The sequence below is a fragment of the Propithecus coquereli genome, unplaced genomic scaffold, assembly GCF_000956105.1.
Source record: "Propithecus coquereli isolate 6110/MARCELLA unplaced genomic scaffold, Pcoq_1.0 Scaffold268, whole genome shotgun sequence".
Classification (NCBI taxonomy): domain Eukaryota; kingdom Metazoa; phylum Chordata; class Mammalia; order Primates; family Indriidae; genus Propithecus; species Propithecus coquereli.
Window position 1 is genome coordinate 440025 of NW_012148263.1, and position 23539 is coordinate 463563.

Consider the following 23539-nt stretch of genomic DNA (forward strand, 5'->3'; position numbering starts at 1 on the left):
TGAAAGTGAAATAAATTTGTTGTCAGACCAACAGAAACTGGAAGAATTTGTCATCAGCAGAGCTTCCCTAAAAGAAATACTACAGCATAATTCTTCAAACGTATTTACAAATAAAACAGCTACAGCTTCGTTTCACTTCTTTTCCTGCATCTGCTTTCCCAAGGTACCATTAGCCTAAAGTTAATATGCATCAGCCCCATGCATATGTTATACTTCTATTACATATGCATGTATGTGTTTATTCTTTAGACAGAGAAAAATGATCCCAGATAAAAGGTCAGAGATGCAGGAAGAATCAGACATGAAAATGGTTTTCTTATAGAAGTTGAAAAACTGATAGTAAATTTTATATGGAGATGTAAATGGCCAAGAATAAGCAAGCCAATCTTGAACAGGAAGAAGATAGTGGGAGAATTTGCTCTAACAGGTATCAAAACTTCTTATAAAGCTACAGAAATTAAGATAGTGTAAATATTGCTACAAGGATAGATAAGTAAACCAATGAGAAAGAATAGAAAGCCTAGAAACAGACACATACTTATATGGACATTTAGTTCTTGATGAAGATGACAATACATGGCATTGGGGAATAGATGGTCTTTCAATCAATGATGGTGAGACAATGGGATTTAATATGGGGGATGAAGAAGCTTGATCCCTACTTCACATCATACTCCCAAATCAATGCCACGTAGATTGCAGATTTGAAAGGCAAAACAGTGAAGTTTCTAGAAGATAATATAAGAAAATATCATCATGACTTTGAGGGTGGAGAAATACTTTAACAGGACACAAAAAGCAGCAACCATAAAAGAAAAGATTAAGTTGGAATCCATTAAAACTAATAACTTTTGTTCATCATGAATCACCATTAAGAGGGTTAAAAGGCAAGCCACAGAGCTGGAAAAGATATTTGCTACATATATAATCAAAAAGGGTTCTTGGGCATGACATATAAATAACTCCAAAACATCATTAAGGAAAATATAAATAAAGCAATAAAAGTGTGATCAAGAAACTTGAATAGACACTTCACAAAAGAAGATATCAAATAGCCTATAAAAATATTAAGAGGTGCTAAACTTTATTAGGAATCAGGGAAATTCAAAATGAAAAAATACTACTCCACAACCAATAGAACAGTGAAAATAAAAGCATATTACCAAGTGTCAGTGAAAATTTGGAGCAACTGAAATTTTCATACACTGCTGTGGGAGTATGTATTGGTACAATCACTTTGGAAAACCATATTGCATTATCTACTGATTCCAAAGTCTATGATCCAGCAAATCAACTCTGTAGGTATATATCCAGCATAAATGTACCTTACATGAGCACCAGGAGACACATGCAAAAATGTTCATGGAAGCCAAGAACTGCAAGGAACCCAAATTTCCAACAACAGTAGAATGGACAAATAAATGGTGGTGTATTCATATAGTAGAACACCATGTAGCAATGAAAATGAACTGACTACAGCTATACAAAAGTAAAATATGATGAATCGCACAAACATAATGTTGTACAAATGAAGAGAGACATAAAAGAATGCATACTGTGTGCTTGAATTTATGTAAAGTTCACCAAATAGGTAAAATTATAATGTTTGGTTATCATAAAACTATATTTTAGGGAGGAAAAAGGGAGTAGAGACTGGGAGAGGGCATTAGTGGCCATTTTCCTAGTCTCTTGCTTTTTTCTTTTTTTAAAGATAATCCCATGCTTTATTTCTTTGAATGTATTGAAGTTATTTCATATTCTGTGTCTAATAGTTTCAATAATCTGAATTCTTTGGAGATCTGATATTATTATCTCCTGCCTCTACTTGCTCTTACTCATGGTGACATCCCTGTGTGTGCTTTTGTGATTTCTTTTTTACCATGAACTCATATTTCCAGAAAAAAATCATCATGGCAATTCCTCTCTTCAGAAGATAGCTTCCTCCAGACCCAGAGAGTATTTGCATTTGCATCTGCCATGCACTCAGGGTGCTACCATCCCAGGGTTACGCCAAATTCTTGACCTAGGTTTCTTCGAGCCATCTAAGTGGCATTAATTCAGGGTGCAAAGCTGTATTCAGACGAGTTTGTGAGTTCTTAGGGGATATATTTTTTCCCTATATTTATCAGTTTGAGAAAGGCAATTTTCCTGGGGTGCGTTGGAGGAAAGGAGAGTTGGGTTTATTTCTAGTTCATCCTTACTCTAAGGGCATAACGCTGTGGCCCACTTTGTGTTTTGGGCCGCACTTTCATGCAGAACTTTCTACTGAACTCCCACGTTCAGTGGCCATGGTTTTATCTCCTATTCCCTGGATTCCATGATCCATGAAAACCAGCATTCACATCTACCGCTTCTGTGATGCTTTTCCGGAAAGCTGGCGTCAGTACTCAGCATACCCAACCGACTCCCATTTTCCCTCATTCATTGATCTTTGGGTATTCCTCACTAACCTGCCAGCCAATTAAAACATTTTTTTTAAGTATTTTTAAAATTCTCAGAAGAAAACATAGAGAAAAAGCTTCTTGGCATTGGGTTTGGCAATGATTTCTTTGCTATGACACTAAAAGCACAGGCAACAAAAGAAAAAATAGGTGAATCAGACTACATCAAAATGGAAAACTTCTATGCATGAAAGGACATAATTAACAGAGTGAAAAGGCAACCGCTGGAATGAGAGAAAATAATTGCAAATCATATATCTAATAAGGGGTTAACATCCAGAATATATAAATAACTGCTACAACTCAACAACAAAAAAAAACAAGCAACTTGATTTAAAGTGGACAAAGAACTTGAAGAGACATTCTTCAAAAAAGATATACAAATGGCCAGTAAGTACATGAAAAGGTGTTCAGCGTCACTGATCACTAAGGAAATGCAAATCAAAAGCATAGTGACGTATTGCCTCACACCCGTTAGGAGGGCTACTACCAAGAAACAGAAAATAATAAGTGTTGGTGAGGATGTAGAAAAATTGGAAGCCTGTGCACTGTTGGTGACAATGAAAAATGGTGCAGCCACTATGGAAAACTGTACGGCAGTTCCTCAAAAAATTAAAAACAGAATGACCATATGATCCCGCAATTCCACTTTTGAGTATATACCTAAGAGAATTAAAAGCAGGCTCTCAAAGAGAAATTTGCACACCCACGTTCACAGCAGCGTTATTCACAGTAGCCACAGGGTGGAAGCAATGCAAGTGTCTATCGAGAGATGAGTGGGTAAGTAAAATGTGGCGTATACAATGGAACATTGTTCAGCCTTAAAAAGGAAGGAAATTGACACATGCCACAACATGGACGAACCTTGAGGACATTATGCTAAGTGAATAAGCAAGACACAAAAGAACGAATACTATATGATTCCACTTCTTTGAGGTACCTAGCGTCATCAGATTCATAGAGACAGAAAGCAGAATGGTGGTTGCCAGGGTCTGGGAGAGGGGAGACTGAGGAGCAATTGTTCAATGGGTACAGAGTTGCAGTTTTGCAAGATGGAAAAAAAAAAGAGTTCTGGAGATGGATGGTGGTTAGGATTGCCCAAAAATGTGAATGCTTAATGCCACTGAACTGTACACTTAAAAATGGTTACGACGGTAAATGTTATGTGTATTTTACCATGGCTTAAAAATAAACGTAAAAGGATATTTTAAATATGTAGCCAGCATTTTTAGTTGCTTTTATTCAGAGGGTCAATCAGGGTACCCAGCCTACCCAAGCGAGAAACAGAATGCTGTCCACTCATGTTAAAAGTGATCCTTCACAGTTCTGTAAAATGCAGCCCTCTTGCTGAGCCCGGGGCTACTGAGGAATTCTATCCTGCATGGCCGTGGACTTGCCCACAGCAGTGTTGGTGCCCAAGGGGTGATGGCACGAACTCTGGGAGGGAGCTTTAGGACCCAATTAAGGGTCTGTTCAGCCCAGATGAGTGTTAACATAGGCCTGGACATGCCACATGGGCTCCTCTGTCAGGCACACGGCTCGAGAAATCCAATCCAGCACTCAAACTAGGCATCTCTCATAAAGACCGCCTTGGCACCAGCTCTGTAGTTAAGGTTGCAAGTGCCTTTTTAATCTCAGCCAAGATAGAATTTGGAATCCTGTATCTGACCAACATGTCATTACCTCAAAAAAACCCTCAAAAAAAAAATCCTCCAAACTCTACCAGTTTAAGCCTCTCCTGGGCTTAAACTCTGAACTGAAGGAATCCTCAGGCTCTGGAGGTTCTAATTGTTAAAAGCTGGCCTTCACGACATTGTCGTGGTTGGTATTTTTACATACCCTCTCCTCCCAGGTAGGGATTTAACTGTCATTGGTATCCTTTGTTACAACAAGGAATGACCTTGCCATAGACCCTGCATTCGGGACACTGTGGGAACATGAGACGGTGCCAGTCCAGAAGCTCCCATGTGAGAAGCACCTGGTTACTGAATTTGCACAGTCCCGTTCTAAGCAGACCTCTAAATCCTAATATTCAGGGCTAGGGATGACAGCTAATTTTTTATTTAATTATAAAAAGATTGGCATATCCACACCTCTCTACTAAAAATAACACAACCATGACAGGGTAAATGTATTGATTAGAACATCAGTATCTGTTTTAGTCAGCCCAGGCTGCCATATCAAAGTACCACAAACTAGCTGGCATCAACAATGGAAGTTTATCTTCTCACAGTTCTGGAGCCTGGAAGTCCCACATCAAGGTGGAGGCTGGGTCGATTTCTGCTGTGAACTCTCTCCTTGGCTTGTGGATGGCTGTCTTCTCCCTGCGTCTCCACGTGGTCTTCCCTCTGTCGATCTGTGTCCACATTTCCTCTTCCTATAAGAAAACAAGTCGTATCGGGTAAAACCCTAATGACTTCATTTAACTTAATTACATCTTTAATTACCCCATCTCCAAATACAGCCACATGCTGAGGCACTGAGAGTTAGGACTTCAACATACGGATTTGGGAGGACACGCAATTCAGCCCATACCAACATCTAAAATAATATCCTTCAATATATCTTATCTCATCGTAAAGCTTGGTGTTACCCATATCATTCTTCAAGCAATTTTTGTTTTAAAGGGAAATTATTTTATTTTCATGCCACATTTTCCTTAGGTAATTATTAACAGAAAGTTATCTAGAGGCAAAAATGTTGAGGTAATTAATACGATTGACTTGTAAGCAACATATTAAAGCAAAGAGCATGTTTGTCATCATTGTGTAAGTGTCTTTACCTCTTGCATTCTAGGCTTTGTTTCTGGAACCAAAGGGGCGCAACACCTGCCCGTTCACCACCTTAGAAATCATTGACTGCAAGATGGATCTGTGGTCTCTAGGGCGACTTGGGAAGGGTCTGCAGTTCAGCAGTTTGCATTCTCTTGTCCTGGACTACTGCAAGTACGGCTGGAATGCGGAGCCCCTGTGGGGCCCTTACTACCGTCCACTAGGGAAGCAAAGGCAGGGAGGGCCACGTCTGGGTTCCTTGTACCTCATAAGGCCTGGCTGAAAGAGGACACTCTTACACCTCCTTGGAGTTAATGTTTCTGAGTAAACGTGAGGGTTCCCCAAAAGACTCTCTTTTCATTCATTTATTTCTTCAACAAAAACTGGTTGAAGGCCATTTTATGCAGGACATCATGCTCATTGCTAGGGAAAACAGGAACATATGCAAGGGAGAAAGTCTAAAAATCACAAAATATGTCCATCTCCATTTTTCTGGTAGTTCAGCTAAGGGAAACCACAGTTTCCTAGGTGGTGGGCTAGTGTTCACCAGGGGAGGAGGTAGGGAGGAAGGTGGGGTGGGGGGCAAAGCAGGTCCCTCAGGGGCTGGGGTGCTCAGCATGTTGAGGGAGGGTCCCGGAGGAGAATGATAATAATGATAACACCAGCTAAAGGTTATTGAGGGTTTACTGTGTGCCAAGCACACTGTGTGGATTATTCCTTCTCCCAACAACCTTATGAGATGTGTACCTTTTCTATTCCCAGACTGCAGATGAGCTAAGACTTATTCAAGGCCGTTCAGCTCTTAGGGGTGGAGCCCTGATGTGAATCCAGGTTGTCTGAATCACAGCCCACCTCTGATCCACAGCACTAGATTGCCTGGGGTCTATAATTTATCATCCACAAATAATTTCAAACAGCTCATACGATCTGGAGAAAGTCATAGAACCTTTCTGATCTGTAATGAAAATCTCTCTCCACTTCAGAAGGGTATGATTCTGAGACTCTTCCCATGCAGTCAGTTGGGAAGAGCCTTATACCCAAAACGCCAGTGGGCTGTGAGGAGGGAAAGATGACTCATGCTGCAGAAGTGATACCACAGAGGCACCAAGACCCCTTAAAGAACTAGGATCCTGTCAGGCCCTGGTGGTAACAGTGGACAAGTTCATTAGCAAAAGCTGAGCAGAGGGAGGTCTCTGCGGAGGTTCTCCAGGTGTCTGAAATGCTGGGCGTTAGGCAGGGTGTTCTAACACAGGGCAGCAGAAGGTGGGGTGCTCAGGACCCTGTGTAGTGACTGCAGGACCTGCGTGGGAGTCACCCCAGCTTCCCGCACTCTACTGGGAAGAACCCGCTGCTAAGAGACCCCTGTAGACCCCAACTCCTCAGAGGGACACCCAGAGACCTGCACTGGTGGGAAGAGGAGAGAAGGAATTCCCATCTTCAGGAAACAGCTTGTTTTAATTGTCCTTTGAAATAGTGCTGCTGATGCGAAGACGCCTAGTGTTGTCAGGGTTGCATCGCTGGGAATCACCACCGGAGCCCTCAGCCCTGGTAGAGTGGCAGGTGACTGGCCCTGGGGATTGCAGTTCCTTCCTTTCCCTGACGGTGAGAGGCCCACCAGGCAGGACGCCCTCCTCTCTCCTCCACACCCCGACAGCCACCTCGGTAGCTGGCACATTGTAGGCCCTCAATAATTACTTGTTAATGAATTAATAAATTTAGAGGTTATTTCTGTTTACACTAGCCGCCTCATCTTAAAGTTCAAGCCTTGACATTTCAAATTCCTTGAAGATGCTGTTTTACTTCGCCAAACCTCAGTTTCCTGACCCATAAAATGTTACCATCATCTTCCCCCGCAGGCTGCTGAGGATGCATGTGGTTTCACTTGGCAAAGTAGAGACCTCAGTGCAAGGAGAGAGAACAGCACAGGCCCATGAAGGGAGGGAGGAGAGGTGGAACTTTCCTGAACCTGCTCTGGACACACTTTAAAAGGCCCCTCCTTACAGCAGTCTTCCTAGGCTCCTCCCATCTCTGCCCTCTAGGCCGTCTCACCTCTCTCCGGAGTGGCCAGCTTTGGGGTTCAGAGCTTGTTCTCCCTCTGCTCCCTTGAATGGGTAGTTCCAGCCATCTTCTGCTCCCTTTACAGGAGGCAGGCTTCGGGTCTCCTTCCCTCCACACCCAGGCTGCCCCCAAGGGCCAACCCAGTCCACCCCCACAGCCAGCTCTGGCCCTGGAAGCTCCAATTAAGGTTCAGCAGAAATGCCTCTAACTACCCCAGGGAGGGCATCAAAATTAATAATCCAGCGTGTGACATAGGTTTTAAAAGTCACTAATTTATTTCTGCTGTGAACATTGTCAGAATTAAAATGGAGCCACTTGTGTTTAAAACAAAACAAAACAAAACAAAACCCTGACCAGTAGAGCTGGGGAAGGCCATGAGGGGAGTGAGGGTTCTCATGCATAAATGCCTGGGAAAAACAACTATCACAAAAGACTCTGCGAAAGCCACAATCTTGCACAAAGGCCATCGCAAATACTTCTGTGAGGACATCTGCCCACCAATTGCCTGTTCAGCCTTGGACTGGCGCCACCCTTGTTATTGATCCTTGTAGCCAAGGATAATTATTTCAAAACAATTATGTAACCTCCTTGTTTTTCCTTTAAAAACCCTTGTCTTCCTTTACCTCCCTGAACACACACACAGTTTACTGTGGCCATGTATTCCCATTGCAATGCCCCTTCCCAAATAAATACCATTTGCTTTCAGGGAGCCCGTCTCTCTGTCATTTAGGTTGACACCTTCCTTTCTTTTTAGATTTGGAAATGAAGAAATTCAGAGCATTTTCTCAGGCCTGGAGAACAACCAAAGGCTTCAAGGCCTCAGCCTACGTTACTGTGGTCTGGGGCCCCAGAGCAGGCCCCAGCTGGCCTCAGTCATCAGCCAGAGCGCAGTTTGGTGAGATGTGTGCCCCGCCCCGCCCCCGCCCCGCCCCCTGCGCTTCCTGGCACTGTTCTGTCTTGAGTTATACAACCCACTATGATTTTAATCATCTTCTTCTCTCCTGCAGTTATTTTTGTTTGCTTTTTCTTGACGCTAAGAGAAAGATACTTTAGTCAAGTTTGAGAATCAAGGATGTCATGCTGAATGACATGTCATGCTTCGGCCAGTTGACATGGTCACTAGGTCTGTTTTTTATGGTATAGCCTATTATATTTAATTATTATGATTATTTATATTTATGATTATAACATAATTATAATATATTCCTATTTATAATTATGATTATATTTATTATCATAAGATAATAATCTTATGACTAGGTATATTATTTCATCAGTTGAAGACCTCACATCCAAATTTGAGGAAGTGGAACTAACATCACATAAACAATGTATTTTACTGCCTTCCCCAGTGAGCTGCACCTTGATGGCAATTACTTGCAATGTTCCGGAGCTCTGGCTCTCCTCAGACCCCTGGCAGAGTATGCAGAGATGCAGGAGAAAGGCCAGCTGGCCACAGCCTCACCAGACACCAGAAACCCCCCTCAGCTGCTCCCAAGTAAGTGCTGTGGAACTTGGCACCATGCTCCTGTTGGAAACTTGGCTTTGTGATTAAAAGCGACCTTCTCAGTGGTCCACTGGAATTCTTCTTCCTGAGTATGTGTGGGAGACAAAATGATGGCCCCCAAGGATGCCTTTGTCCTCATCTTCAGAACCTGTGCATATGTCACTTCAGGTGGCAAAAGAGACTTTACAGATGAGATCAAGTTAAGGATCTTGGGATAGGGAGATCATCCTGGATCATCCTGGCGGGTCCAATGTAATCACAGGGATCTTAACAAGAGGGAGGTGGGAGAGTCAGAGAGGACACGTGACAGTGGAAGCAGAGGGTGGGGTGACATGAGGAAGTGGCCAGGAGCCAGGGAGTGCAGGAGGCCTCTAGAAGCTGCAATAGGCAGGCGACCCAATTTCACCCAGAGCCTCTAAAAGAACGCAGCTCTGCTGACACCTTGACTTTCGCCTGTAAGACCCATTTCAGATGTCACACCTCCAGAACTGTAAGATAATAAACTTGCATTGTTTTAAGGCACTAAGTTTGTGGTCACTTGTTACAGCAGCAGTAGGAAATTAGCACAACATGTTAATCAGACTATTTAGGTTCAAAGTGAAAGCAACCCAAACAGGATTAAAGAACAGGATTGGTTTTTTGGTTCACATGACTGAGATGTCCATGGGTTCAGCTGTCTTTGGAGATGGCTGGATTCAGTGGCTCACACCATGTCATCAGGAGACCCAGGGCTCGCTGCTCTTGGCTCTACTTCTCTTCAGAGATGCAGCCTTCTTCCTCCCCAGTCAACCAGGCCTTCTACAAGCAGGAAAAGGCAGTTGATGTGCCTGTCAGCAGTCCCAGGGCTGTATACTCAGGACTTAGAATCAACCAGAAAGCGTGAGCTCCTTTCCTCCAGCGACTATGGGTCAAATCCCATAGGAAGGTTCTGATTGGCCCTCCTTGGGTCACGGACCTACCCTTGGCCCAGTCTCTGTGGCCCAGGCCATGGTGAACCATGACTGGCCGGAAATGATCACACACCTGTCCTGTGGGCCAGCTGGCGCACTGTGATGGCAACCCCACCAGCATCCCACGATTCGCAGGGGGCTGTGGCAGCCCCACAAAGAGCAGACAAATGGGAGGACAAATGCAGCACAGACAAGAACAACGGCTGCTTACTCCCCTATAAGTGGCTTTTTGTGGCTGACATTTGACTTCAGCTGAGAGTCCTATATTGGGCAGGGGGCGGGGGTAGATAGGAGAGGGAGACTGAATCTGGCAACCCTATTCCTCCATTCCCAACTTGTGTGAGCAACGTTTCTCAGCACTGAAACTATAACAATGAAAAATAGAAATGAATTGGCGCTGAACTCTGCCTCATGCTAGTAGTAATATTCTTCAATGAATACATGAATTAATTATAAAAACAAATGAATAAAGCAGCACCATCCATCCCGCTGAGCAATGTAGTCAATATAATTTTATTTTTATATTTAATTAGGATTTATCAGTATGTGTAAAATACATTGTATGAGCAATCATATATTCCTAATTGCAGAAGATGATATATAATAACTGCAGAAGAAATGTTAATACTTTAGAGTCTTATGATCACAAGAAATTTTTAAATTTAAATGGTTGTATATGTAGCCTTTTTATTACAGAGAAGTATCACAGTATGATCTATAAAAGACTCTCAAATATAAAACTCTACAAAGTAAGTAGAATGGAAATACAAATAGAAGAACAAGAAGAAAAGGTAATAATGTAAAATTTTCAACTAAAGAAGAGTTTGCTCATGTTTTGTGTTGTTTGGGATGTTCTAATGAATGATGATGACTATCAAATTGCTAGGAGTTTAGATTCCATTCAATCCACTTGAGAGAATAATATAACAGATGTTATTTTTAAATATTTGCCATTCTCCTTTGAGGAGAAATCACACCCTTTGAAATTGTAAAACTTATGATGAAAAATTTAGATACCAGGCCGGGCGAGGTGGCTCACACCTGTAATCCTAGCTCTCTGGGAGGCCGAGGCGGGCAGATTGTTTGAGCTCAGGAGTTCGAAACCAGCCTGAGCAAGAGCGAGACCCCGTCTCTACTAAAAAAAAAATAGAAAGAAATTAATTGGACAACTAAAAATATATAGAAAAATTAGCTGGGCATGGTGGCGCATGCCTGTAGTCCCAGCTACTCGGGAGGCTGAGGCAGGAGAATCGCTTGAGCCAGGAGTGTGAGGTTGCTGTGAGCTAGGCTGACGCCACGGCACTCACTCTAGCCCGGGCAAAAGAGTGAGACTCTGTCTCAAAAAAAAAAAAAAAAAAAAAATTTAGATACCAACCTAACAATGTGCAAGATAACACACGAGCCTTTCAGTATTCCTCTAGGATGTCCTAAGAGCTAAAATCTTTTGCGAATACCACTTTGTAAGACCCAAGGTTTGGTTTTCTCTCCTGTTCTGGGAGCTACTCCCAGGTCTCCCTGTAACTTTTCCCTCCTGCCAGAGTCAGGCACAGTGGCTTTCTGTTGCTGACAGCCAAAGGGACCAAAGGCCTCACCACAAATGACAAGTTTGTTTTCTTAATTACTTGTTGTAATGTATAAATGTAATCTTAATAATGATGCTCCTTCCTTCCTTCATCGTGTGTGTGTCCGTGTGTGTGTCTGCGTGTGTGCCCCAATATGTGCCAAATACTCTTCTAGGTGCTTGGGGTATTTTAGTGCATAAAACAAGACAAAGCTCTCAGCTCTTGAAGAGAGGGCTGGGCACAGTGTGCTTGTGTAGGTGCATGCGTGGGTGTGCAAATGCATGTAGGGAGGGCAAGGGGATCAGACAATTTTTTAAAGTTGTAATAAATATCTGCATGCGATAGTTTGTTAGAAGGTGACAGTTGCCATGGAAAAAGAAAAAGCAAAGCGTGGTGAGCAAGTATGGGAACCTGGAGAAGGAAGATGGATGGGATGTGATTGTTAGCAGATGGTTGAGCACAGACCTCCTTCAACAGTTGGCATCTGAGTACAGACACAGGAGGTGAGGGAGTGAGCCCTGCCGATAAGTGGGGAAGAACATTCTAGGCAGAGGGAGCCACCTGTCCCAAGGGCCTAAGGCCTTTGCACTCAAGAACAGCAGGAGGGCGCCTGCCTGTGCAGAGAGTAAGGCCAGAATGTGAAGGGCCTGTTAGCTAGTGAGGAGCAGAGGAAGGACTCGTGGGCCTCAGGTTTGAGAAGAGCCCCCTAGTCACTGTGGCAAACCGCCCGGGGGTGGGGTGAGGGTGGGCAGGGAGACCTGTTGGGAAGCTGTTGTCATCCAGGCAAGAGATGTCTACCCAGGTGAGACTGGGGTCATAGCAGAGAGGTGTGAGAAGTGGTCAGATGCTGCACTACTCCATCTTCTATGCATTGGTAGGGTGCAAGAGAAAGGAAGATTCCAGAATGATTCCAGAGTGATAATATTCTAACATATTGCTTTATACATGCCAAAACATGCCCTGCTCAGTAATCTTAGGGATTTGGAGCCACTTTTATAGAGGGCCACTGTGCGTGTAAAGAAAAATTAACATGAGGCCTGGCAGGATGGTTCTGGGGGCCCTACTTGATTGTGTGTTCACCTTAAATCTTTGGGAGAGAAACACGAAACCACAGGCTTGAGCTGAAGTGAATATGATCTTGCAGTGGGTCAGATAATTAATTCTCTCTTGTGAGAAATATCTCTGCCCAAAGTGTACGTAAAATAAAAACAAGAGCCAGTATTAAAATATGTCAAAAACCCATTCATTTAACTTTGAACAGGCTGCTTTTTTTTTAACCTTTTTTTTTTTCCAACCAGCTGGACAGAGAAGAAGTTCAACTTTGAACCAGACTACAAAATCATCTGAAGTTGTAACAGTGAAAACTACTTCAGGGAAGAAAAAGAGAAAAAAAGGTATTTTTGTTTATTGTTTCAACTATTCCTTCCACTTCCTTCATCTTCTAAATCACTTTCTTCTTTCTTGTGCTGTGTTCTCACTACTAAGTAATTGCCCCAGAGAGAAAAACTCAAGTGGAGAAGAAAGAAAACTCAATGTCTCGTGACCTCACGTAAACCAAGCACAGAACAGCTTTGCTGTGGCCACCAGAGGAATTCCTCTTTGGTGCGTTCAACATTCCAAAAAAGGATTGTGCGACCTAGGCTGGTTTGGGAGTATTCCTGCAATGAACAACCAGCAGGACCTGATACATTCAGCTCACAGACTTGCCTCCTGCGATTGCTACTTAGACTCAGAAACTAAGTAATTTAGAAGGAATTTTAAGAAATCACTAACTCCATAACCGCTGAGCAGGGTTACACTAAGTAAGAAGCTGTCTGAGTGTTACAGGTTTGCAGCTCAGAGTTAGGGACCGGAAGTCCATTCTGACACTTCCACTCATGCCTGGCTCCCAGCACCCTGCTCTGCAAGATGAGGACTCTGTGCTCACGGGCTCCTAAATTCCATGCCAGCTTCATACTTTGAAATTCTAAAGAGACAGCACAAGATTATCACTGGGTGTGTCACCAGCAGTTTTTGGGAAACTGTCATGGAAGCTAAACTAAATTTGTGTTGCTCTGTTTTAGTCCATTTCATGTTTTTTTTATACCATTAGTTTAGGGAAAGGCAACTGGCCCTTACAATCAAGCTTGTCACCCTTGGCTTTCTCTTCTTCAGTTTTAATCTGTTCCTGTGTGGTCTTTTTCTGTCCTGGAATTACTCTTGTATCTCCTCTATGAAATCTCACTGAATTAGAAAATTACAAATTTGGCTGGGCATGGTGGCTCATACCTGTAATCCTAGCACTCTGGGAGGCTGAGGTAGGAGGATTGTTTGAGCCCAGGAGTTTGAGGTTGCTGTGAGCTGTGATGAGGCCACTGCGCTCTAGCTGGGGCGACAGAACAAAAAAAAGAAAATTGCAAATTCTTATGATCTAAAATGCCAAATGAAAATTCAAAGTGAGAAAATTTATCATACCCTGTCTCTGTTGTCAATGTAAATATTGTCTTTCCACTGGATAGTGCTAGTAGATTTTAGAAAACCTACTAAAAGGAAAAAAGAAAAAGAAAAGAAAAGTATCGTGCTAGGTTCTCATTTGTTTTAGGTGGTGTCTTAATCAGTTTGGGTTACTATATAACGGAATACAATAGATGGGGTAGCTAAGTAGCAAACATTTATTTCTCACGGTTCTGGAGGCTGATTTGAGTGGAGTGCCAAGATTAAGGCCCTGGACGATTGAATGTCTGGTGAGGGCCTGCTTCATAGACAGCCACCTTTTATCCATGTTCTCACATGGCCCAGGGACAGCTAGAGAGCTCCCTGGTGGCTCTTTTATAGGAGCACAAATCCCATCCATGGGGAATACTCCCTCATGACCTAATCACCTCCCAAAGGCTCCACTTCCTAATACCGTCATGTTGGGTTTTAGGATTTCAACATATGAATTTTAGGGGGACGCAAACATTCAACCCATAACAGACAGTTACCATTTGGGGATATTTTCAACCAAAAATCCTTTCAGAGGGGTGGGCTGGGGTTCCTGTGAGGATAAGGATGATCACCACTCCCAGCACAGGTGGCCCTGCAGAGGACAGACCCTACACCGGCAAGATGACACCTGAGGGCAGAGGAGTCACCAATTCTAACTCTTGACCTAGACGTAACAGAAAGTGGTAAAAGAACAAAGACGGAGTGTCTAACTGCATCGCACTGGGAGTTAACTCGGCGTTGCAGAAAGACCAAAAGGGAAAATCTATTTGGGAGCTTCAGTGCTTCTCAAGGCTGGAGAGAGGCCCTGACCACTGCTATTTGCTAACCCTTCCTGATTTATTTTTTAAAAAACTAATTAATGGCAAAGGTTAAGATAAACTGCACAATATGTGAAGTCTTTACATTTAACAGGATAATTCTTCTAACACATAAAAGCGCAGCAAACGTGAGCACGACATCATTAGGCGAAGACACCAGAGTCCAACTGTGAGGCCCTTTGTGAATGTGACTCTACCTATGTGCCACCCCACCCAAGCCCTCACTCTTCATCCATGTCGGCCCTGCAGGGGTTAACCCCCTTAGAAGGTGGATGGTTCGAGAGAAAAGTCAAAAAAAGAGCAATATGACAACTCATCCTTCTGCTTTTAAATAATAGCTATGTTGAGGCCCAAGTTACAACAATGCCTTTTGGCTGCTAAAACCTGGCACAAAGGCACTAGATTTTCTTCTTTTGATCTTTATGAGCCATATGGACCTTCTCGCCAAGCATCCTGGGGAGTCCAGTGCCTTACAGTTTTTCAGAGAAGAGGTTAGAGGCCTTGAAGATCTGCAGGTTGCCTGTGGCCATTCTTTCAGTCGGCATTGATGGGGTAAAAAATTTCCTCAAGGCCCATTCTGGGCTGGTGTGTGAGGGATGTAGTGGAATATCCCCGGTTCCTACACTAAAGACTTACCTTCTGGTCACTGCAGCTGCCTCAACAGAAAATGGTCATCGAGGGCCAGTTCTATGTGGGACACAAGGTGTATTCTTGCCTTCAAGGGTTGTGTTAGTCTAGTCTGGCTGCCGTAAAACAAAGTGCCATAGGCCGGGTGGCTTACACAACAGAAATTCACTGTCTCACAGTTCTGGAGGCTGGAAGTCATGATCAAGGTGTTGGCAGAGTTGGTTCCTCCAGAGGGCTGTGAGGAAGAGTCTGTTCATGCCTTTCTCACACCTTCTGGTGGTTTGTGGGCAATTTTCGGTGTTCCTTGGCTTGTAGGTGCATCACCCCAATCTTTGCCTTTGTGTTCACATGGCATTCTCCCTGTGTCTGTCTCTGTGTCCGTATTTCCCCTTTTTATAGGGACACCAGTCATATTGGATTGGGAGCCCACCCTATTCCAGTATGACCGCATCTTAACTAACTGTATCTACAACAACCCTACTTCCAAATAAGCTCACATTCTGGCTACTGGGGTTAGGACTTCAACATATGAATTTTCCAAGGGGTGCATAGTTCAACCCATGACAAGGGGCCTCTGAATGTAGTTTAGAGATGGGCTGCATACCTGTGAAACAAACAACCACACAAGGTAGCGTCTGCAAGGGCCAAACATGGACACTGGGTTCAGAGAAGGGTGCTCTCCCCCAGGGTGGAACTGGGGAGAAGGCTTTGTGAATGAGCCAACCTGGTATGGAGAGAAAGGAAGGACTTAGTTGAGAAAGAAGGACCTTAACAAGGTAAGCCATGAACCCCCAGGTTCGGATAGAACAAGAGGATGTGGGGAGGGTGGCTCTGGCAAGAGGGAAGGAGGACTTTGTGTGTCAGGCCAAGAGTCCAGACTCAACCCAGTAGACAATGGGAGCCATTAAGGTCTTTGGTCTCCCAAGGAATCCTTTGCCTCAAACAATAGAAACAACTTTGCATCTAATACATATTTATTGCATAGTTTCCTGTCATGCTTTCCAGAGTTCACAAAGGAAATTAAAAAACAGCTTCCTGCATTGGACAATTGCTTTTGCAGTCATAAGGTGTTTGTTTGGGGAGTGAGTTTGGTCTTGGTAAAAGAGTTCTATTTGTTTAAAAATAAAGGGTTAGATTGAGCTGATTTACATCAACCTCCTGGGTGAGGAGTCCAGATGGTTTCCATTTGGTCCTAATTGGAAACAGCCAAACTATTTTTATGCACGTCCCTTTGTGGACAGAAAGCTTTTGGCCTGATTCTTGGAAAGTTGTCCCCACAATGCCATATGAGTCAAAATGCCCATTCAGAAGCCTGACACCCCCTTGTTACTCCCCTCATTTGGAGTAATAATTACAAGACCTTGACCACTTTACATTGAGCAACCATTGAGAAGCTGAGAGAAGCAGAAAGTATTCCATTTCTATGCCTGCAGAAGTTAGACATGTTTGTCCAAACCAGTCTAGCCCAGAGCACCACTGAACATGCAGAACCATGAGACCAGTGGTTCTCAAATTCAAGCAGCTTCAGGGGCACCCAGGGAGCTTGTTAAAACACAGATCACTGGGCACCACCCCCTCACTCCCCCAGGTCCGGGACAGTAGGTCTGAGATAAGGCTAAAAAATGTGCATTTCTTTCAAGTTCCCAGCAACTGATGCTGCTGGTCCAGGGGTCATACTTTGAGAATGATTATAGACTTAAAAAAAATCACATTGGCTGGTCTTGATTTATTTTGCTTATTGAAGAAAATCAGAGGGCAGGTTGAGGCCCCTAGATACCTCTTCTCTGCCCTGGAAACCACAGAACAAACAGGACCCAGACCCATTTCTGTTTGGGCTTCTCTGTATCCTCCATACTCAGCTGGGCCCACTCTGAACCCCAGGGCTCTCTGAACCATAGGGATCTAGGAACTGGGGAATGCTGGGCCTAGAGTTCCATTAGCCCTCAAGTGCATGATGTGCGGTTTGGCCCGTGCCTAGTCACAAACCCGTAAGGTCCAGAAAGAACCAGAAGATGGCAGAAGACCAAAAGCCATGGAAAGGTCATCAGGAATGGCCTTCAGGTAAGATAACCATCAGATAAGATGGTTTCTCAGGGCCCAATTCAGCCAGTCCTGCCTGCTGCCTCAGGCCCCAAAAGTTCCCGAGAGACCCAGTGAGGATGCAGGGGTATCCTGCCACCTGGGTCTCTTCCACTCCCACCCCAACCCCCTTATGATAATCTCCAGGGCTGTTTCACTTCTGGAGGATTTCGGACAGGGAGGGCAAGTACGTGACTTGGGCATGTACAGAGGGCAAAATCCAACCGTAAAATGGTTTGTCCACAAGCTTGCACTGGGACAGACCTTTATGACAGTACCATGCCACCCAAGTGGCAAATACACTTCCTCAAATAAGGCATTGTTGCTTATATCTTAGCCACGGTCCACAGAAATGCCAGCAGCAGTAAGGAATGTAGGGCCAAGTTCAAAAGTCAAGATGTAATCTTCAAAACAGCATTATTAATTCTAAAGCAGGAAATCACCAGTTAAAATCCTGAAATTATTTTATTTGGGGTTTCATCCTGGGGTGATGGCTAAACAATGAAAATCTTTATAGAAAGATTCCAAGGTGTGAATCATCCAACGCTAAGTACATTTTGCTTAAGTCCTATAATCAAGCAAGCAGACTTTATGTTCTGTTTATAAAACTGGGAATTACACAGGAAATTACACATGTTCCTTGTCAATGGAAAGATGCTATTTTTAACAAGCTTCAAAAAAAATTTAACCACAAAGAGAAGGTCCTACCAGGGCCTGGCATCTACAGATGAACATGTGAGTAGCAGTTAAGCAGAACACTCTGATGTCCACCAGAATGTAGGAGGCCCACCTGTTCTGGTGGTCCCGGGAAGAGCCAGAGAGTGAGAGAGGTGAGGAACCTCTCTGGGGGAATGTTGTGTCCATGAAAATTTACACTTGACCTTTGGATACTGGTCTGTATGGGAAAGTGAGCTCTCTCTGGAAGGAATGAGAAGTGGTTCGTCAGCTGAGCAAGAGAAGGCTCAGGGGAGGAAGGTGCCTGGCGTGTTAGGCAAATGGGAAGTCAGATGTTCACCACAGAGTAGTCGGCAGGAAAGTGGCTGGAGATGTGGCTGAAGAGCCCATTGGACCCACATGGCCAAAAGCCATCAATGCTAAGTTAAGGAGTTAGACTTTCTCCTGTGTACAAAGGGTGAGCCATGATGGTTTTGAAGCAGGACAATGACATAGTCAGAGCTGGGTTTTTCAAAAGTATCCTGGGAAGCTTTGCAGAACATGCTTTAGAGAGAGAAACATCTGGAGGATGTGAGACTAGTTAGGAGGCCTTCATTTTTTTAGTTTAAATTCATTTTATTTTTGGACAACCTACATGCCATGTTTTTTCTTAAAAAGCAATGTCTCCACTCCCAATACATGATAGTCAAAACAAATGAAGAGCTCAAGTTGACACCAGTCCTATTTGTCTTAAGTCTTGATGTATGTGGATGACAAGCAGCAGCAGTTATGATGGCGGGTGGTAGGTCCAAAGTCATTGCTGACTTTGTTAACATCTTTCCATTTCTAAATCACCCTTAAGGAAAATCATATATAGGTTCTCACCATCCTCTTGGTAGTCCCGTAGGGCAGCCGCACCACCTGGATTGTGTTTTCACCAGTAAAGAATGGGTAGGTTTTGAAATTAACAAGGATGTGCTTGATGTGTTCTGAGGCCCCTGTCAGTAAAGATTTTATTCTTTCCAGTCCCTATCCCTCAAGTTTGCCTCTGATTGATTTCATGTGATCTTTGATGTGCTCCTCGTAGGCTTCTTTTGTGTTGGCGGTTTCCTGCAAGTGATGGTTCATGACAATATCAACACCAGTGATTACCGTGCTTTAGTACCTTTGCCCTGGGGCCCTCAGCAGTGGCATTTCCACCAGCGAGCAGGTCATCAATGTTACCCTCTGTCCAACAGACCATCTTCCCCACCAACCCCAGGCACAGCCCATTTGCTATCTCCCAGATCATGTAAATGTCGCAGAACATTTCATCATGGCTGATGAGGTCCCCGGAAGATAATCATGATGGCAGCCGCAGAGAGCTGGCGCAGGAGCCTGGAGCGGTGCTGGGGGTTGGGGCAGAGAGCATGGAGCAGGGAGCCAGCAGAAAAGCAGGATTCTTTTACTCTAGTTCAAACAAGAGAAGATAAAGTGGAGACCTGAGGTTGCAGTGGTGGATGGGAGGAGGACGACAATAGAGCATAGATGTATTTAGCAGGGAGAATTGACAGGATCTAGTAGCAAGATCAATGGGAGTGGTAAGAAAGATTCTGAAGTCAGGGACACGTGGGCAAGTTTGGCAATTAACCAGAGAGAAAACGGAAGGAAGCACAGGGTTGGTGCGGGGGGGAGTTCCATACTCGATCTGTGGAGTGGCTTCCAGGCAAGACTTGCCATCATCAGAAATATATGTCTGATCATCGGGGAGGCAGCGGTGGAAGGGACGGAGCCTCACACATGGACGTTCTCCATCAGGTTGCTCTGACTCTGGCGTTGCAGGACTTATGAAATCCAGAGGTGACACTGGGAAGCAAGCCACTAATACTGTGTACTAAGTGCCACAAACACTGTTATTTCACAGTGCTTCTCAGTCAATCCTTACAATGCTTCTAGGAGACGGGTATTACGATCTTTATTTTACCAATGAGGAAATTTGGGTTCAGGGAAGTTAAGTGACTTTCCAAGGAGTTGTGCAGCGCTTTCCAGAGGGAGGTTTTAAACCTGGGGATTTTATGAATTTTACTACATCACCCTGCCTCTTAGGCACATCTAGGCATAGCCATGTCACTGCTAAGTTCTCTGAGACAGAGAGTAAATTAAAGTGGTCATCATTGGCAAGCATGTTTTTGTTTTAGTAAACATTTGTACAGAAATGTAAAATTAGGTAAAAATGGGTTGGGGTGAATACAGCTGGAGTGGATCAAGTACAACCAGGGCCTGAGCACGCACTCACCCTTATACCAAGGAATTTGTTTTCAACCCAGAGAGAAGAATTTAGTTTTGCTTGAACTTTGGTAAAAGTCCCGGAGCAGAAAATCCCTGTGCTGCGCAGTGCCAGCCTTCCTGCCTTCCAACGGGGGCTCTAGAACTCGCTAGAGGGCCACATTCTGGAGAGTTGTTTACACCAGCATTTTCCAAACTGGTTATTTTTCATGGGCAAAGATGACATTGTTACCCATTTTACCATCAACTGGGGGGAGATTTGGATTGTTTTTCCCAAGGGTGTGCAAGTTGTACCAGGCCAATCACAGGCCCGGAAGCATCCTTCCTTGCCAAGGGCCCATTTGAGCCACGCTGGCTCAGCTAGGGGTGTAGATTGGCTGAGAAGGTTTCTTTCCTTGCAAAGCTGAGCAGCTGTAAAGGAATTTAGCCTTTGGCCTTCAGCCTTGCCCCCGTTGGCCACTGCTGCTTTCTGGCATGCCAGAAGGGGACAAAAAGAAATCAGTGCCACATGTGATCAGTATCCACGTCATTAATCATTCTGGGCAGTCAGCTCAACTTTCCAAAGGCATTTATGTTTGTGAAGAGATTTTATAAATAAAAAAATTATATTCCATTCATGTTCACGCATCAAGGCATTATTAGTGACACCGTACTTGGAAAAACAATGAACAGTGACATAAAAGTTTCTACAATACGATTGCACTTTACACTCTACTAGTCATTGATTCATTTATTCAACAATTATTAAATACCCACCATGTGTCAGATGCTGTTCTAGCATGAATAGTATAACACTGTTTCATCATTCATGACAGCTGACATTTGCTATTGCTCCCATGCCCTGGACATGAGGACAAACGAGATTGAGAAAAGCTAGGCTTATCCCCAATAAAACCAAAGGATGGGCCAGTTTTCATCCCTGCACCTGTGTTCTGAAGGAAATAAATCCTGTCTATCTCATCCAACAATCCAGCAGATTAGATTCAAATCCAAAGAAACCAATGGAACCCTTTTTTTAAAAAAAGCATACCTTTTCCTTTTTTCCAACTGTTAACCTAGGATGGCCCGATGTCCAAATTTACTTTCTTTCCCTAAAAAGTCAGTTTTCTTTTAAGGATTGGAAACTTTATACTTGATCGTCATTGACTCTTCTCTCTTCCTTGCTCTTCCTACACACCAGTTAACATTCCCTTAACATCAGCTTCATAAGGGCAGGGTTTTTGTCTCTTTCATTCTCTCGTGGAGCCCCAGCACCCAAACCAGTGCCCAACACATCGTAGGAGTTCAAAAATATGTGTCAAATGCTGAATGAATTCAAGTCTAGCCCTGGGGTTAGGCTCTCAAGTCACCATGTTGACCAAAATTAGTGTATAGTTAGTTAAATTTAGTTAAATGAGCCTTTAAAATCCCTTAAATTGCCCGCACAGTGCAATATATGGACATACTATCTCTAAGCTTCACACAGTTTCTTCCCCAGCTTTGGAACAGATCACCTACTCTTTCTTCACTGGGCACCGAATGAAGTGTCTGGCTAGTGTTCAGGGCGTGCATTTAACTCTAAACGTTTGGAAGCTCCGGGAAGCTATTTGACTTTGGGGCTGGAGCTCGAGATCTCCCATCTCATGTTTACCGAGTGGATGAGCCTGCATTATGGCCACAGCTATTTCTCTTCCTCCATCCCCTTCCTGTTTTTCTCTTTGCCAAACTCCTACGCTCAAACTGGTATACATTAAATGTGCACATGCTGCTGCACAGCAGTACGATGGACTTTATGAAAGCTGCGTAGACTGACGAGGACCCCTGACCTCAGTCATGAAGTCTACAGAGGCAAGATGGTCCTTTCTCCTTCAAACTTCTAGAGCTCACTTTTCAGGCTCCTTCAGAGGACTGAATCTCCTTATGCATGCTGTCGCCTTCCCAGGATCAGCGGACAACTCATTCATCTTCTACCAAGAAATTTCTAAAGACATCGATTTTCCTCTTTTGTAAAAGTAAAGGCGACAAGCTGAATCTTGGATGTATTTCCTTTCATGCAGAGCAATGTTGGGCTTCCTGTTGTAAAGAACAAAGGATGTACTGAGCATAAAACGAGGAAAATCACTTGGGTGGTGTCTCCTTGACTGCATTGCAGAATGCATGCGCTCACACAGGTCCAATAAGCACCGTCTTAAGAAAATAAAATCAGCTTAGCTGGTGACAAACGAGAACTCTTCTCTAAAAATAACAAAGTACTCTGATTCCCTTGCAGGAATCAAGAAGAAGAGTAAAGGTCTGAGTGAAGCTGGTCCTTGGTTGGTGAAGTTGCACCTGGCAGATAACGGCATAGATGGAAAAGGAAGAGGAGAAAACGACTTGCTGGAATTCACTCAAATTTTAACACGGTGAGTAGCAGATTAAGAGGTTTTATTTGTTCGCCTTCCAAAAGCCCGTGTTTGAATTAAATCATGGAGACAATGATGTAATCGCAGCTTTTTAGCAGTTTCCAGTGAGGTTTTTCAGCCCTGAGAAGGAAGCAGTGACCCATCGTAGTCTTGGTACCTGACGTGGCAAACAGTCGCGTGTGAACCCGTAACGGGGTCTCGAAGACCACACTAGAAGCCGCATTTTAAGAAGTTTGCAACTGAGGAAAGAGGAGGTATGACCTCCAGATTTTTCTTCTCTAAAGTCAGGATATAATGTAAAATATAAACGAGGTGACCTGAGGAAGAAAGGCAGCCTACTTGGGAGTAAACACTGTTTCATGTTTGATTACAAAGTTGTCCCAACCTCCTCAGGCACGAGGATGCAGCTATTCTCGAAAGCATATGGAAAACAGAACATTTCCTTGCCATGTTTATCCTGACAACCTTAGGCATCTCCCTGTCCAGCTCTACTGAATCTACACCCGTCCCCCTGCCCACCCCGCGGACCCAGCCACAAGTCAGGGTTTGCAGCTACTCTAGGAAAAACTTTCTGGGTGGAGATGGCTCCAGGCTGTACCGTCTCAGGCAGTCGGTAGGGACAGCACCATGTGACAATCGAGACTAACAAAACACAGCCAAGGCTTGCGGCTGGAGGATAGATGACTATTTATAATTCTAGAAGTAAAAGATTCCTTCTTTATTTTTTTTTTATTTTTATTTTTTGAGACAGAGTCTCACTGTGTTGCCCGGGCTAGAGTGCCGTGGCGTCAGCCTAGCTCACAGCAACCTCAAACTCCTGGGCTCAAGCGATCCTTCTGCCTCAGCCTCCCGAGTAGCTGGGACTACAGGCATGCGCCACCAGGTCCGGCTAATTTTTTCTATATATTTTTAGTTGTCCGATTAATTTCTTTCTATTTTTAGTAGAGACGGGGTCTCGCT

General features: G+C 43.9%; 1 protein-coding gene and 1 pseudogene across 1 annotated transcript in view; one reads left to right on the forward strand and one right to left on the reverse strand.

The window, feature by feature from the left end:
• Window positions 1-23539, forward strand: part of LOC105812859 — a 32550-nt gene that overhangs the window by 3966 nt on the left and 5045 nt on the right. Inside the window, exons 3-7 of the mRNA XM_012647410.1 lie at window positions 5238-5386; window positions 8025-8165; window positions 8623-8768; window positions 12588-12683; window positions 22447-22579. Of these exons, the coding sequence (XP_012502864.1) occupies window positions 5238-5386; window positions 8025-8165; window positions 8623-8768; window positions 12588-12683; window positions 22447-22579 (665 nt within the window). The remainder of the gene's footprint in view (window positions 1-5237; window positions 5387-8024; window positions 8166-8622; window positions 8769-12587; window positions 12684-22446; window positions 22580-23539) is intronic.
• LOC105812874 lies at window positions 18763-19257 on the reverse strand (annotated as a pseudogene).